Source organism: Nerophis ophidion, linkage group LG08 (genome assembly GCF_033978795.1).
Source record: "Nerophis ophidion isolate RoL-2023_Sa linkage group LG08, RoL_Noph_v1.0, whole genome shotgun sequence".
Lineage (NCBI taxonomy): Eukaryota > Metazoa > Chordata > Actinopteri > Syngnathiformes > Syngnathidae > Nerophis > Nerophis ophidion.
This window is the reverse complement of record NC_084618.1, coordinates 2,116,036-2,131,451: the sequence shown is the minus strand read 5'-3', so window position 1 is coordinate 2,131,451 and position 15,416 is coordinate 2,116,036. Positions and strand designations below refer to the sequence as shown.

Below are 15,416 nucleotides of genomic sequence, written 5' to 3'. Positions count from 1 at the left end.
TATCATTTGATATCATATCATGCCAAAATGATACATCTGTGAAATATAAAAATGAAACAAGATGAAGATGAAATCATGACAACAAATAAGAAATATTCTTTTAGTGGTTTAATTGTCAATGATTCCATGAGAAATGTTTGCTGAACATAATTAAGTCGAGGATGTGTTTTATTGACTTTGTGAGCCAAAAGTCGTTTTGGCGCAGAGTTGATGAAGATAAACAAACTCAGCTGTCAATCATCCTCAAGCCCTCATTTTTCCAAGATGGAGGTGAGGCTGATTTTGGCGCGACGAGTCTTCTCGATGCTGTCGAAGGTCGGCGTCCCGTGAGGAAGTTGCAGACGCTGCTGCTCCGACGACATGATAGACTCCGCCTCCGCTGCAGGTAACAAGTATTATTATTGTTATTATTCATATTCAAGGTTTGGTACAGCAGATGTTCAAATGCCTGTCAATCATGTCTTAATCCAACATGCACTGGCATATCAAAGATCCTCTATTTCACATCCACCATCACTGGTCAATCAAAGATCCTCTATTTCACATCCACCCACAGTAGTCAATCAAAGATCCTCTATTTCACATCCACCCTCACTGGTCAATCAAAGATCCTCTATTTCACATCCACCCACACTGGTCAATCAAAGATCCTCTATTTCACATCCACCCACACTAGTCAATCAAAGATCCTCTATTTCACATCCACCCACACTGCTCAATCAAAGATCCTCTATTTCACATCCACCCACACTGGTCAATCAAAGATCCTCTATTTCACATCCACCCACACTGCTCCATCAAAGATCCTCTATTTCACATCCACCCACACTGCTCCATCAAAGATCCTCTATTTCACATCCACCCACACTAGTCAATCAAAGATCCTCTATTTCACATCCACCCACACTGGTCAATCAAAGATCCTCTATTTCACATCCACCCACACTGGTCAATCAAAGATCCTCTATTTCACATCCACCCACACTAGTCAATCAAAGATCCTCTATTTCACATCCACTGACACTGGTTAATCAAAGATCCTCTATTTCACATCCACCCACACTGGTCAATCAAAGATCCTCTATTTCACATCCACCCACACTGGTCAATCAAAGATCCTCTATTTCACATCCACCCACACTGGTCAATCAAAGATCCTCTATTTCACATCCACCCACACTGCTCAATCAAAGATCCTCTATTTCACATCCACCCACACTGCTCCATCAAAGATCCTCTATTTCACATCCACCCACACTGCTCCATCAAAGATCCTCTATTTCACATCCACCCACACTAGTCAATCAAAGATCCTCTATTTCACATCCACCCTCACTGGTCAATCAAAGATCCTCTATTTCACATCCACCCACACTGGTCAATCAAAGATCCTCTATTTCACATCCACCCACACTGGTCAATCAAAGATCCTCTATTTCACATCCACCCTCCAAAACTAGTCAGAGAGCCTCTAAGACGGGCCACTCTTTCAGAAACAGCCTTCAACTTGCCCCATACACTGGGAGCCAAAGATCCTGTCTAAAAATAGTGACTGCTGCAAAAACAGAAGTCAAAGATCCTTTCTAAAAAGTACTGACTGCTGCAAAAAAAAAAGTCAAAGATCCTCTGTAAAAAGTAGTGACTGTTGCAAAAACACAAGTCGAAGATCTTCTCTGAAAAGTACTGACTGCTGCAAAAACACAGTCAAAGATCCCCTCTAAAAAGTAGTGACTGCTGCAAAAACACAAGTCAAAGATCCTGTCTAAAAATAGTGACTGCTGCAAAAACACAGTCAAAGATCCCCTCTAAAAAGTAGTGACTGCTGCAAAAACACAAGTCAAAGATCCTGTCTAAAAATAGTGACTGCTGCAAAAACACAGTCAAAGATCCCCTCTAAAAAGTAGTGACTGCTGCAAAAACACAAGTCAAAGATCCTGTCTAAAAATAGTGACTGCTGCAAAAACACAAGTCAAAGGTCCTCTGTAAAAAGTAGTGACTGCTGCAAAAACATAAGTCAAAGATCCTGTCTAAAAAGTACTGACTGCTGCAAAAACAAAAGTCAAAGATCCTCTGTAAAAAGTAGTGACTGTTGCAAAAACACAAGTCAAAGATCCTCTATAAAAAGTAGTGACTGCTGCAAAAACACAAGTCAAAGATCCTGTCAAAAAGTAGTGACTGCTGCAAAAACACAAGTCAAAGATCCTGTCTTAAAATGGTGACTGCTGCAAAAACACAAGTCAAACACCCTCTCTAAAGAGTAGTGACTGCTGCAAAAACACAAGTCAAAGATCCTGTCTAAAAAGTACTGACTGCTGCAAAAACACAAGTCAAAGATCCTTTCTAAAAAGTAGTGACTGCTGCAAAAACACAAGTCAAAGATCCTTTCTAAAAAGTAGTGACTGCTGCAAAAACACAAGTCAAAGTTCCTTTCTAAAAAATATAGTGACTGCTGCAAAAATACAAGTCAAAGATCCTCTCTTAAAAGTAGTGACTGCTGCAAAAACACAAGTCAAAGGTCCTCTGTAAAAAGTAGTGACTGCTGCAAAAACACAAGTCAAAGATCCTGTCTAAAAGGTACTGACTGCTGCAAAAACACAAGTCAAAGATCCTCTCTAAAAAGTAGTGACTGCTGCAAAACACAAGTCAAAGATCCTCTGTAAAAAGTAGTGACTCCTGCAAAAACACAAGTCAAAGACCCTCTCTTAAAAGTAGTGACTGCTGTTTTTGAGAACTTACTACAGAACACAAGTCAAAGATCCTCTGTAAAAAGTAGTGACTGCTGCAAAAACACAAGTCAAAGGTCCTCTGTAAAAAGTAGTGACTGCTGCAAAAACACAAGTCAAAGATCCTCTCTTAAAAGTAGTGACTGCTGTTTTTGAGAACTTACTACAGAACACAAGTCAAAGATCCTCTGTAAAAAGTAGTGACTGCTGCAAAAACACAAGTCAAAGGTCCTCTTTAAAAAGTAGTGACTGCTGCAAAAACACAAGTCAAAGATCCTCTCTAAAAAGTAGTGACTGCTGCAAAAACACAAGTCAAAGATCCTCTCTTAAAAGTAGTGACTGCTGCAAAAACACAAGTCAAAGGTCCTCTGTAAAAAGTAGTGACTGCTGCAAAAACATAAGTCAAAGATCCTGTCTAAAAAGTACTGACTGCTGCAAAAACAAAAGTCAAAGATACTCTGTAAAAAGTAGTGACTGTTGCAAAAACACAAGTCAAAGATCCTCTATAAAAAGTAGTGACTGCTGCGAAAACACAAGTCAAAGATCCTGTCAAAAAGTAGTGACTGCTGCAAAAACACAGTCAAAGATCCCCTCTAAAAAGTAGTGACTGCTGCAAAAACACAAGTCAAAGATCCTGTCTAAAAATAGTGACTGCTGCAAAAACACAAGTCAAAGATCCTGTCTAAAAAGTACTGACTGCTGCAAAAATACAAGTCAAAGATCCTCTCTTAAAAGTAGTGACTGCTGTTTTTGAGAACTTACTACAGAACACAAGTCGAAGATCCTGTCTAAAAAGTACTGACTGCTGCAAAAACAAAAGTCAAAGATCCTCTCTAAAAAGTAGTGACTGCTGCAAAAACACAAGTCAAAGATCCTCTCTAAAAAGTACTGACTGCTGCAAAGACAAAAGTCAAAGATCCTCTCTAAAAAGTAGTGACTGCTGCAAAAACACAAGTCAAAGATCCTCTCTAAAAAGTAGTGACTGCTGCAAAAACAAAAGTCAAAGATCCTGTCAAAAAGTAGTGACTGCTGCAAAAACACAAGTCAAAGATCCTGTCTTAAAATGGTGACTGCTGCAAAAACACAAGTCAAAGATCCCCTCTAAAAAGTAGTGACTGCTGCAAAAACACAAGTCAAAGATCCTGTCTTAAAATGGTGACTGCTGCAAAAACAGAAGTCAAAGATCCTGTCTAAAAATAGTGACTGCTGCAAAAACACAAGTCAAAGATCCTGTCTAAAAAGTACTGACTGCTGCAAAAACAAAAGTCAAAGATCCTTTCTAAAAAGTAGTGACTGCTGCAAAAACACAAGTCGAAGATCCTGTCTAAAAAGTAGTTACTGCTGCAAAAACACAAGTCAAAGATCCTTTCTAAAAATATAGTGACTGCTGCAAAAATACAAGTCAAAGATCCTCTCTTAAAAGTAGTGACTGCTGCAAAATACAAGTCAAAGATCCTCTCTAAAAAGTAGTGACTGCTGCAAAAACACAAGTCAAAGATCCTCTGTAAAAAGTAGTGACTGCTGCAAAAACACAAGTCAAAGATCCCCTCGTAAAAGTAGTGACTGCTGTTTTTGAGAACTTACTACAGAACACAAGTCAAAGATCCTGTCCAAAAAGTAGTGACTGCTGCAAAAACAAAAGTCAAAGATCCTCTCTAAAAAGTAGTGACTGCTGCAAAAACACAAGTCAAAGATCCTCTCTTAAAAGTAGTGACTGCTGCAAAAACACAAGTCAAAGATCCTCTCTAAAAAGTAGTGACTGCTGCAAAAACACAAGTCAAAGATCCTGTCCTAAAATGGTGACTGCTGCAAAAACACAAGTCAAAGATCCTCTCTTAAAAGTAGTGACTGCTGTTTTTGAGAACTTACTACAGAACACAAGTCGAAGATCCTGTCTAAAAAGTACTGACTGCTGCAAAAACAAAAGTCAAAGATCCTCTCTAAAAAGTAGTGACTGCTGCAAAAACACAAGTCAAAGATCCTCTCTTAAAAGTAATGACTGCTGTTTTTGAGAACTTACTACAGAACACAAGTCGAAGATCCTGTCTAAAAAGTACTGACTGCTGCAAAAACAAAAGTCAAAGATCCTCTCTAAAAAATAGTGACTGCTGCAAAAACACAAGTCAAAGATCCTCTCTTAAAAGTAGTGACTGCTGTTTTTGAGAACTTACTACAGAACACAAGTCAAAGATCCTCTGTAAAAAATATTGAGAAGTCCAAGATCCTGTGGATGGTGTTTTGTGCCATGTTGTTGGAGAAGATGCACCTCTGATGCGCTGAGCCAGTGATCCGTAGGCAGCGTCCAGCTGGTAGGTCAGGATGAAGCTGAGAGGGAGGATGGGAGCCAACATGGCCGCCTTCTTTCTCTTGATGGCCCTGAATGAAGAGAGAGACAGTGTTAGTGTGAGAGGTCAAAGGTCACATGGCTGCTACATGACCGGTGTCAAAGGTCACATGGCTGCTACATGACCGGTGTCAAAGGTCACATGGCTGCTACATGACCGGTGTCAAAGGTCACCCCAGTGTGAGTCCAGCACAGGTGAGTGTGAAGAAGGTGCCAAAGTATGTCAGGAACTCTCTGGACCAAGCCAGCTGCATGGCCGCCTGACGCTGTCTCATCTCGTTCTGCAGCAACACCTGACGCTCCATCTGCACACACACACACACACACACACACACACACACACACACACACACACACACACACACACACACACGGCTGTGTCACATCTGATACCTGTACACAGGTGTGCCACCTGCTCTACCTGCACAAAGATCCTCTATACGACAAGAGTGTTGTGCTGCTGAGTAATTAGGGTAAAGAGGCTGGTCAAAGATCCTCTATTAGACAGGAGTGTTGTGCTGCTGAGTAATTAGGGTAAAGAGGCTGGTCAAAGATCCTCTATATGACAGGAGTGTTGTGCTGCTGAGTAATTAGGGTAAAGAGGCTGGTCAAAGATCCTCTATATGACAGGAGTGTTGTGCTGCTGAGTAATTAGGGTAAAGAGGCTGGTCAAAGATCCTCTATATAACAGGAGTGTTGTGCTGCTGAGTAATTAGGGTAAAGAGGCTGGTCAAAGATCCTCTATATGACAGGAGTGTTGTGCTGCTGAGTAATTAGGGTAAAGAGGCTGGTCAAAGATCCTCTATTAGACAGGAGTGTTGTGCTGCTGAGTAATTAGGGTAAAGAGGCTGGTCAAAGATCCTCTATTAGACAGGAGTGTTGTGCTGCTGAGTAATTAGGGTAAAGAGGCTGGTCAAAGATCCTCTATTAGACAGGAGTGTTGTGCTGCTGAGTAATTAGGGTAAAGAGGCTGGTCAAAGATCCTCTATATGACAGGAGTGTTCTCCTTCTATAATTGAAGTGTTCTCAGTACAATCAGATGTTGGCCACTGGTAAGCAGGACTGGAGCACAGCAGTAGACCACCACACAGCAGTAGACCACCACACAGCAGTAGACCACCACACAGCAGTAGACCACCACACAGCAGTAGACCACCACACAGCAGTAGACCACCACAGTGTATACCACCTGACATGCAAAAAGAGTGTACTTTCTCATAAATACAGAGGGGTGAGGGAATCCATCATTCCATCTTTTTTCTACTGCTTGTCCCTTTTGGGGTGCTGGAGCCTCTTGTTCCTGGAGTGGAGTTGCAGGTTTCCAAGACAACATTAGTGACATGACGTGAGCCAACTAACCACAATGGATGCTAATTGTTGCAATCCCCAGCTATGGGAAGGTGAAGGCTTTTAATCATAGGGCCGTGGTCTCCCGGTGCGACTGGACTAGCATGGCCGCTAAACAATCAGCAACAGTTAGCAGTAATTACAGGTGACTTTTTAAAAGCGATTGAATGGATTGTGGACACTTGAGATCATTTGTGGGCTTCGAGACGTCATCTGACGCTTTCTTTGCTTCGTCTCAAATTCAGCATAAAAGATGACGGCGGACGGCAGGTCGAGCGAGAACATCGGCGAGAAACTCACTGACATTTATGGACTTGTCAACAACACTTGGACGACAAGTCATGACGACAGAAGACGAAGAAACTTTGGAAGTGTAAACAACTATAAATACACACACACATATACAGTATATGTGTGTGTGTATGTATATATGTGTGTGTGTGTGTATATATATATATATATACATATATATGTGTATATATATATATATATATATATATACATATATGTGTGTGTATATATATATATATATATATATATATATATATCCATCCATCCATCCATTTTCTACCACTTATTCCCTTTGGGGTCGCGGGGAGCGTTGGTGCCTATTTTCCTCCTGGTACCCCAGCACCTCCAAAACCCTCAAATCTAGACTCCAAACATCCCAGAACAATCTAGTCTGGTTACTTTTAGACCTCCACCCAGATCACACCTCACTCAGGGTGGAGGACAGAGTCAAACAACTTGCACTGAGCCTGGTCTATAATATCCGATACACCTCCCTGATATTGAAGTACATGTCAAACTACTTCCTTAACGTAAATGAGCGCCATAACCACAACACCAGGGGGAGCTCCACAAACCTCGTTAAACCCAGATTCCCATCTAACAAAGGTCTTAACTCATTCTCTTTCTATGCCACATCAATGTGGAATGCACTCCCAACAGGTGTAAAAGTAAGTGCATCTCTATATTCCTTCAAAAGCGCTCTAAAACAACACCTCCAGGCAACTTCAACACTTTACTAATACCCTCCTCCATTCACATCCCATCTCCCCGGATTATAAACAACTCAAATGTACTTCTAATGTATATACTTGTTCTTATGCTATGTGAACTCACTATGTTCTCTGCTGGCTGTACATATCCTACTAAGTCACACCTACACTCTTTCAATGTCCACATTTCTCTGTTGATACAATTGTTGATGACTGAAGTACTGATATCAACCAAAGCTCCTCATCCCACCCCCGGATTGTAAATAATGTAAATAATTCAATGTACATACTATGATGATTAACTTGCGTGATGACTGTATTATGTTGATAGTATATATTTGTACCATGAATTGATGAAGGTGGACCCCGACTTAAACAAGTTGAACAACTTATTGGGGTGTTACCATTTAGTGGTCAATTGTACGGAATATGTACTGTACTGTGTAATCTACTAATAAAAGTGTCAATCTATCAATCAATCAAAATATATATGTCTGTATATATATGTGCATATCTATATGTGTTTGTGTTTGTTAAATATATATGTAGAGGAAGGGATTTGTTTCTCACGTTTCACCTGGGATAATGGGTGTGGCTACATGTGTGTGGGCGGAGTTTGTGTGTGTGGGAGGCGTGTTTGTGGAGCTGAATGATTGCTGAATGAATATCACCTGCACTTGTCTGGAGGAATTGTTTGGCTTGTTTGGAGAGAATGTGAACCTAGGTGCCGTTACTTCTGTTGACAGCAAAAGGAACAGCAAAAGGACCACAAAAGGACCGCAAAAGGAACAGCAAAAGGACCGCAAAAGGAACAGCAAAAGGACCGCAAAAGGACCACAAAAGGAACAGCAAAAGGAACAGCAAAAGGACCGCAAAAGGACCACAAAAGGACCGCAAAAGGACCACAAAAGGACCACAAAAGGACCACAAAAGGACCACAAAAGGACCGCAAAAGGACCGCAAAAGGAGCACAAAAGGAACAGCAAAAGGACCGCAAAAGGACCGCAAAAGGAGCACAAAAGGACCGCAAAAGGACCGCAAAAGGACCACAAAAGGACCACAAAAGGACCACAAAAGGACCGCAAAAGGACCGCAAAAGGACCGCAAAAGGAGCACAAAAGGAACAGCAAAAAGAACAGCAAAAGGACCGCAAAAGGACCGCAAAAGGACCGCAAAAGAACCGCAAAAGGACCGCAAAAGGACCGCAAAAGGACCGCAAAAGGACCGCAAAAGGAGCACAAAAGGAACAGCAAAAGGACCGCAAAAGGAGCACAAAAGGAACAGGAAAAGGACCGCAAAAGGACCACAAAAGGACCGCAAAAGGACCGCAAAAGGACCAGCAAAAGGACCGCAAAAGGACCACAAAAGGAACAGCAAAAGGACCGCAAAAGGACCACAAAAGGACCACAAAAGGAACAGCTAAAGGACCACAAAAGGAACAGGAAAAGGAGCGCTAAAGGAGCACAAAAGGAACAGGAAAAGGAGCGCTAAAGGACCACAAAAGGAACAGCAAAAGGAGCGCTAAAGGACCACAAAAGGAACAGCAAAAGGAGCGCTAAAGGACCACAAAAGGAACAGCAAAAGGAGCGCTAAAGGAGCACAAAAGGAACAGGAAAAGGAGCGCTAAAGGACCACAAAAGGAACAGCAAAAGGAGCGCTAAAGGACCACAAAAGGAACAGCAAAAGGAGCGCTAAAGGACCACAAAAGGAACAGCAAAAGGAGCGCTAAAGGAGCACAAAAGGAACAGGAAAAGGAGCGCTAAAGGACCACAAAAGGAACAGCAAAAGGAGTGCTAAAGGACCACAAAAGGAACAGCAAAAGGAGCACAAAAGGAACAGGAAAAGGAGCGCTAAAGGACCACAAAAGGAACAGGAAAAGGAGCGCTAAAGGACCACAAAAGGAAGAGCAAAAGGAGCGCTAAAGGACCACAAAAGGAACAGCAAAAGGAGCGCTAAAGGACCACAAAAGGAACAGCAAAAGGAGCGCAAAAGGACCACAAAAGGAACAGGAAAAGGAGCGCTAAAGGACCACAAAAGGAACAGGAAAAGGAGCGCTAAAGGACCACAAAAGGAAGAGCAAAAGGAGCGCTAAAGGACCACAAAAGGAACAGCAAAAGGAGCGCTAAAGGACCACAAAAGGAACAGCAAAAGGAGCGCAAAAGGACCACAAAAGGAACAGCAAAAGGACCACAAAAGGAACAGGAAAAGGAGCGCTAAAGGACCACAAAAGGAACAGGAAAAGGAGCGCTAAAGGACCACAAAAGGAAGAGCAAAAGGAGCGCTAAAGGACCACAAAAGAACCACAAACCATCTGAATGTAATGTATTGTATTTTTACTCAAAGGGACAATAAATCACCCTCAAAACAACAATAATTATTTCATGTTGCATCTTTGGACCTAGCATGTCAGACAGAACCCTGCTTTCCACTCTGTGACTATTTACTTTTTGATAGTCACACAACAATATATATATATATATATATATATATATATATATATATATACATTTTTTCCATTTTCTACCGCTTATTCCCTTGTGGGGTCGCAGGGGGCGCTGGCGCCTATCTCAGCTACAATCGGGTGGAAGGCGGGGTACACCCTGGACAAGTCGCCACCTCATCACAGGGCCAACACAGATAGACAGACAACATTCACATACTAGGGCCAATTTAGTGTTGCCAATCAACCTATCCCCAGGTGCATGTCTTTGGAGGTGGGAGGGGCCTATCCCCAGGTGCATGTCTTTGGAAGTGGGAGGGGCCTATCCTCAGGTGCATGTCTTTGGAAGTGGGAGGGGCCTATCCCCAGGTGCATGTCTTTGGAGGTGGGAGGGGCCTATCCCCAGGTGCATGTCTTTGGAGGTGGGAGGGGCCTATCCCCAGGTGCATGTCTTTGGAAGTGGGAGGAAGCCGGAGTACCCGGAGGGAACCCACGCATTCACGGGGAGAACATGCAAACTCCACACAGAAAGATCCCGAGCCTGGATTTGAACCCAGGACTGCAGGACCTTGGTATTGTGAGGCAGACGCACTAACCCCTCTGCCACCGTGAAGCCCACTACATATATATATATATATATATATATATATATATATATATATATATATATATGTATGTATGTATGTATGTATGTATATATATATATGTGTGTGTATGTATGTATGTATGTATCTATATATATATACACACACATTGTAATGGCAAAATTTATATTTTGGTAATTTATTGTCTAAAAGCGTAATTCGTTTTGCCACAAGTGCCTGTCCTTTCCAGAAATAAGACATTCCAAGTGTCCGGTACATGTTTGGAGGCCATTGAAGACGCCCCCAATCCCCCACCTCCGTGAAAAGGCCAAAGACTGTTGTGATGTTGGTTGATCACTAAATGAGGTTTTCATTCAAATTCTCCAAAGAAGTTTCTTTCATGATTCTCCCTCTCTTGCTCCTTTTGTCATTTTCTGCAATAGCGGACACACTTTCTCCTCTGTAACCTGATGTTAATTGTTCAGTTTTCCTCTGCACACGTCCTTTGGTGACTTGTTGATTTTTGGCAAAAGGCAGCAGTGAGAGCCAGTGAAAGACGTAAAGGAGTGCGTACATGATCGGGAGGATCTTCCAGTCCAGTATGCAGGACAAAGATCCTGGACTAGATGTGACTTCCAGTCCAGTATGCATGAAAAAGATCCTGGACTAGATGTGACTTCCAGCCTGGACATAAAGTAGAGTGCGGCTGACAAATGGTCACATGGTCTCAGACGGTGGTGGAGATTTGCATTGGAAGGTTTCAAAGACGAGGAGTTTGCGTCGCCTGGAGAAGTTGAAAGAAAGCAGCTGTGGCCAGACTAGAAAATGAAAGTAATATGACTCATGCTGCTTGTGGATCACACATTCATCAGCCTCCCTCCTTGTAAGGTGCCAGAGGAAATGAACAGGTGCTTGATGTACGTCATGCAGGTCAAGCACCAGCATCATGCAAGCAGGGAAGGATCTTGCAGCGAGTCCAGCACAGTCCGGGTCTCATTGCATCTCCTCAGGGGACAACAATGCAGGCCTAGACTGAAGTACTCAGTAAGGCTGGGAGACATAATCAAGAAGCAGTTTTACCTGTAGAGTAGGATTGTATGGTATACAGCTGCCAGTACAGTACCACCAAACTAATGAACTATATTCTGTACTATAAAGAAGGTGTTTTCCTTGGTAGACAGGTGTGTACCTCAAGTCAGGTCTCACCTGCAGTCTGGAGTTGTGAAGCATAAACTCTTGCTGCTTCTGCAGGTTGGCATCCATGGATTTAGACAGCAGGAAGCCCATCGTGCTGCTTACCTGTTAATGACATTCTTAGTTTACCTGTTAATGACATTCTTAGTTTACCTGTTAATGACATTCTTAGTTTACCTGTTAATGACATTCTTAGTTTACCTGCTAATGACATTCTTAGTTTACCTGCTAATGACATTCTTAGTTTACCTGTTAATGACATTCTTAGTTTACCTGTTAATGACATTCTTAGTTTACCTGTTAATGACATTCTTAGTTTACCTGTTAATGACATTCTTAGTTTACCTGTTAATGACATTCTTAGTTTACCTGTTAATGACATTCTTAGTTTACCTGTTAATGACATTCTTAGTTTACCTGTTAATAACATTCTTAGTTTACCTGTTAATGACATTCTTAGTTTACCTGTTAATGACATTCTTAGTTTACCTGTTAATGACATTCTTAGTTTACCTGTTAATGACATTCTTAGTTTACCTGTTAATGACATTCTTAGTTTACCTGTTAATAACATTCTTAGTTTACCTGTTAATGACATTCTTAGTTTACCTGTTAATGACATTCTTAGTTTACCTGTTAATGACATTCTTAGTTTACCTGTTAATGACATTCTTAGTTTACCTGCTAATGACATTCTTAGTTTACCTGCTAATGACATTCTTAGTTTACCTGCTAATGACATTCTTAGTTTACCTGTTAATGACATTCTTAGTTTACCTGTTAATGACATTCTTAGTTTACCTGTTAATGACATTCTTAGTTTACCTGCTAATGACATTCTTAGTTTACCTGCTAATGACATTCTTAGTTTACCTGCTAATGACATTCTTAGTTTACCTGTTAATGACATTCTTAGTTTACCTGTTAATGACATTCTTAGTTTACCTGTTAATGACATTCTTAGTTTACCTGCTAATGACATTCTTAGTTTACCTGCTAATGACATTCTTAGTTTACCTGTTAGTGACATTCTTAGTTTACCTGTTAATGACATTCTTAGTTTACCTGCTAATGACATTCTTAGTTTACCTGTTAGTGACATTCTTAGTTTACCTGTTAATGACATTCTTAGTTTACCTGCTAATGACATTCTTAGTTTACCTGTTAATGACATTCTTAGTTTACCTGTTAATGACATTCTTAGTTTACCTGCTAATGACATTCTTAGTTTACCTGTTAATGACATTCTTAGTTTACCTGCTAATGACATTCTTAGTTTACCTGTTAATGACATTCTTAGTTTACCTGTTAATGACATTCTTAGTTTACCTGCTAATGACATTCTTAGTTTACCTGTTAGTGACATTCTTAGTTTACCTGTTAATGACATTCTTAGTTTACCTGCTAATGACATTCTTAGTTTACCTGTTAATGACATTCTTAGTTTACCTGCTAATGACATTCTTAGTTTACCTGTTAGTGACATTCTTAGTTTACCTGTTAATGACATTCTTAGTTTACCTGCTAATGACATTCTTAGTTTACCTGTTAGTGACATTCTTAGTTTACCTGTTAATGACATTCTTAGTTTACCTGCTAATGACATTCTTAGTTTACCTGCTAATGACATTCTTAGTTTACCTGTTAATGACATTGTTATTCTTAGTTTTGCTTACCAAAGTGTTTACCTTCACATACAAACTATTGGACGATTTTTTTTTTATAATATAAAAGTTGAAATGACTTTTTTGTGACGTTACTTGGCTACTTTTCGAGCTATCCATCCATCCCTCCATTTTCTACCGTTTGTCCCCTTCTGGGTCGCGGGGGGGGTGTTCAACTGCTTAATAGTTGAACACACAAACTAAACATTTCCCCCCGCGATTGAAAGAAATAGCAGTTGCAAACTTACCTGAAATGCGTGAAAAGTACTTGGAGTTAATGACTATTGCTTCTAAATTCACGTCCAAACACCATTTCCGGTGATCTGCCTTTTCTATTTCCGTTTGTTGACTTTCAACTTCCGCTTTGCCCCTTCAGAACAAAACGATTTTTTATTTCACTGTCTTCACTTTCGGTCGGGGACGCCCTCTGCTGGACAGTCAGGATAATGAACAGTGGTGAAATACTGAAATGTATAGAATAGGGAATATAACTACACTACCCAGCATGCAACGAGAGTGACGAGCATGCGCGGTAGCCCCGAAAAGTGTTGTTGCATGTCGTCACGCGGCAGTAAACGTCAAGAACACAGCCAACACGCCTCGTCTGCATTATTTATAATTAGACTGACAACAAACATACAGAGTGGTTTTGCTTTGTTTACAAGGAAAGAAAAACTAAAGTTAAAAAAGGGGGATATGTTGTATATATCCTGCTAGACACCGAACTCTATTTAATAATACAACTCTAACATTTGACAACCAAACAATTAAACAAGGCGACACGGTAAAGAATCTGGGTATTATCTTCCACCCAACTCTCTCCTTTGAGGCACACATTAAAAGCGTTACTAAAACGGCCTTCTTTCATCTCCGTAATATCGCTAAAATTCGCTCCATTCTGTCCACTAAAGACGCCGAGATCATTATCCATGCGTTTGTTACGTCTCGTCTCGACTACTGTAACGTATTATTTTGGGGTCTCCCCATGTCTAGCATTAAAAGATTACAGTTGGTACAAAATGCGGCTGCTAGACTTTTGACAAGAACAAGAAAGTTTGATCATATTACGCCTGTACTGTATATACCTTTATATACATATATACATACATATATACCTATACTGTATATACCTTTATATACATATATACATACATATATACCTATACTGTATATACCTTTATATACATATATACATACATATATACCTATACTTTATATACATATATACATACATATATACCTATACTGTATATACCTTTATATACATATATACATACATATATACCTATACTTTATATACATATATACATATAAACATACATATATACCTATACTGTATATACCTTTATATACATACATATATACCTATACTGTATATACCTTTATATACATACATATATACTTATACTGTATATACATTTATATACATACATATATACCTATACTGTATATACCTTCATATACATATATACATACATATATACCTATACTTTATATACATATGTACATACATATATACCTATACTGTATATACCTTTATATACATATATACATACATATATACCTATACTTTATTTACATATATACATACATATATACCTATACTGTATATACCTTTATATACATATATACATACATATATACCTATACTTTATATACATATATACATACATATATAGCTATACTGTATATACCTTTGTATACATATATACATACATATATACCTATACTTTATATACATATATACATACATATATACCTATACTGTATATACCTTTATATACATATATACATACATATATCCCTATACTTTATTTACATATATACATACATATATACCTATACTGTATATACCTTTATATACATATATACATACATATATACCTATACTTTATATACATATATACATACATATATACCTATACTGTATATACCTTTATATACATACATATATACCTATACTGTATATACCTTTATATACATACATATATACTTATACTGTATATACCTTTATATACATACATATATACCTATACTGTATATACCTTTATATACATATATACATACATATATACCTATACTGTATATACATATATACATACTTATATACCTATACAGT

General features: G+C 39.5%; 1 protein-coding gene across 1 annotated transcript; it reads right to left on the bottom strand.

The window, feature by feature from the left end:
• Positions 1 to 93: 93 nt before the first annotated feature.
• On the bottom strand, positions 94 to 13,694 carry plgrkt (plasminogen receptor, C-terminal lysine transmembrane protein). Its single transcript, XM_061907463.1, has 5 exons — positions 13,546 to 13,694; positions 11,646 to 11,738; positions 5,242 to 5,372; positions 4,990 to 5,099; positions 94 to 379 (listed from the first exon to the last, which is right to left on the bottom strand). Exons 2-5 carry the CDS (start codon positions 11,724 to 11,726, stop codon positions 252 to 254), a joined length of 450 nt encoding a protein of 149 aa, XP_061763447.1. The 5' UTR covers positions 11,727 to 11,738; positions 13,546 to 13,694; the 3' UTR covers positions 94 to 251.
• Between the last annotated feature and the right edge of the window lie 1,722 nt (positions 13,695 to 15,416).

Bases quoted from the DNA above. Each gene is read 5' to 3' on its own strand.
- plgrkt (XM_061907463.1), bottom strand. From the start codon at position 11,726: ATGGGCTTCCTGCTGTCTAAATCCATGGATGCCAACCTGCAGAAGCAG. The intron at 5,100-5,241 runs GTGACCTTTGAC...CTCTTCATTCAG, and splicing joins TGTGCTGGACTCACACTGGG to GGCCATCAAGAGAAAGAAGG. The intron at 380-4,989 runs GTGCATCTTCTC...TGTTACCTGCAG, and splicing joins ACTGGCTCAGCGCATCAGAG to CGGAGGCGGAGTCTATCATG.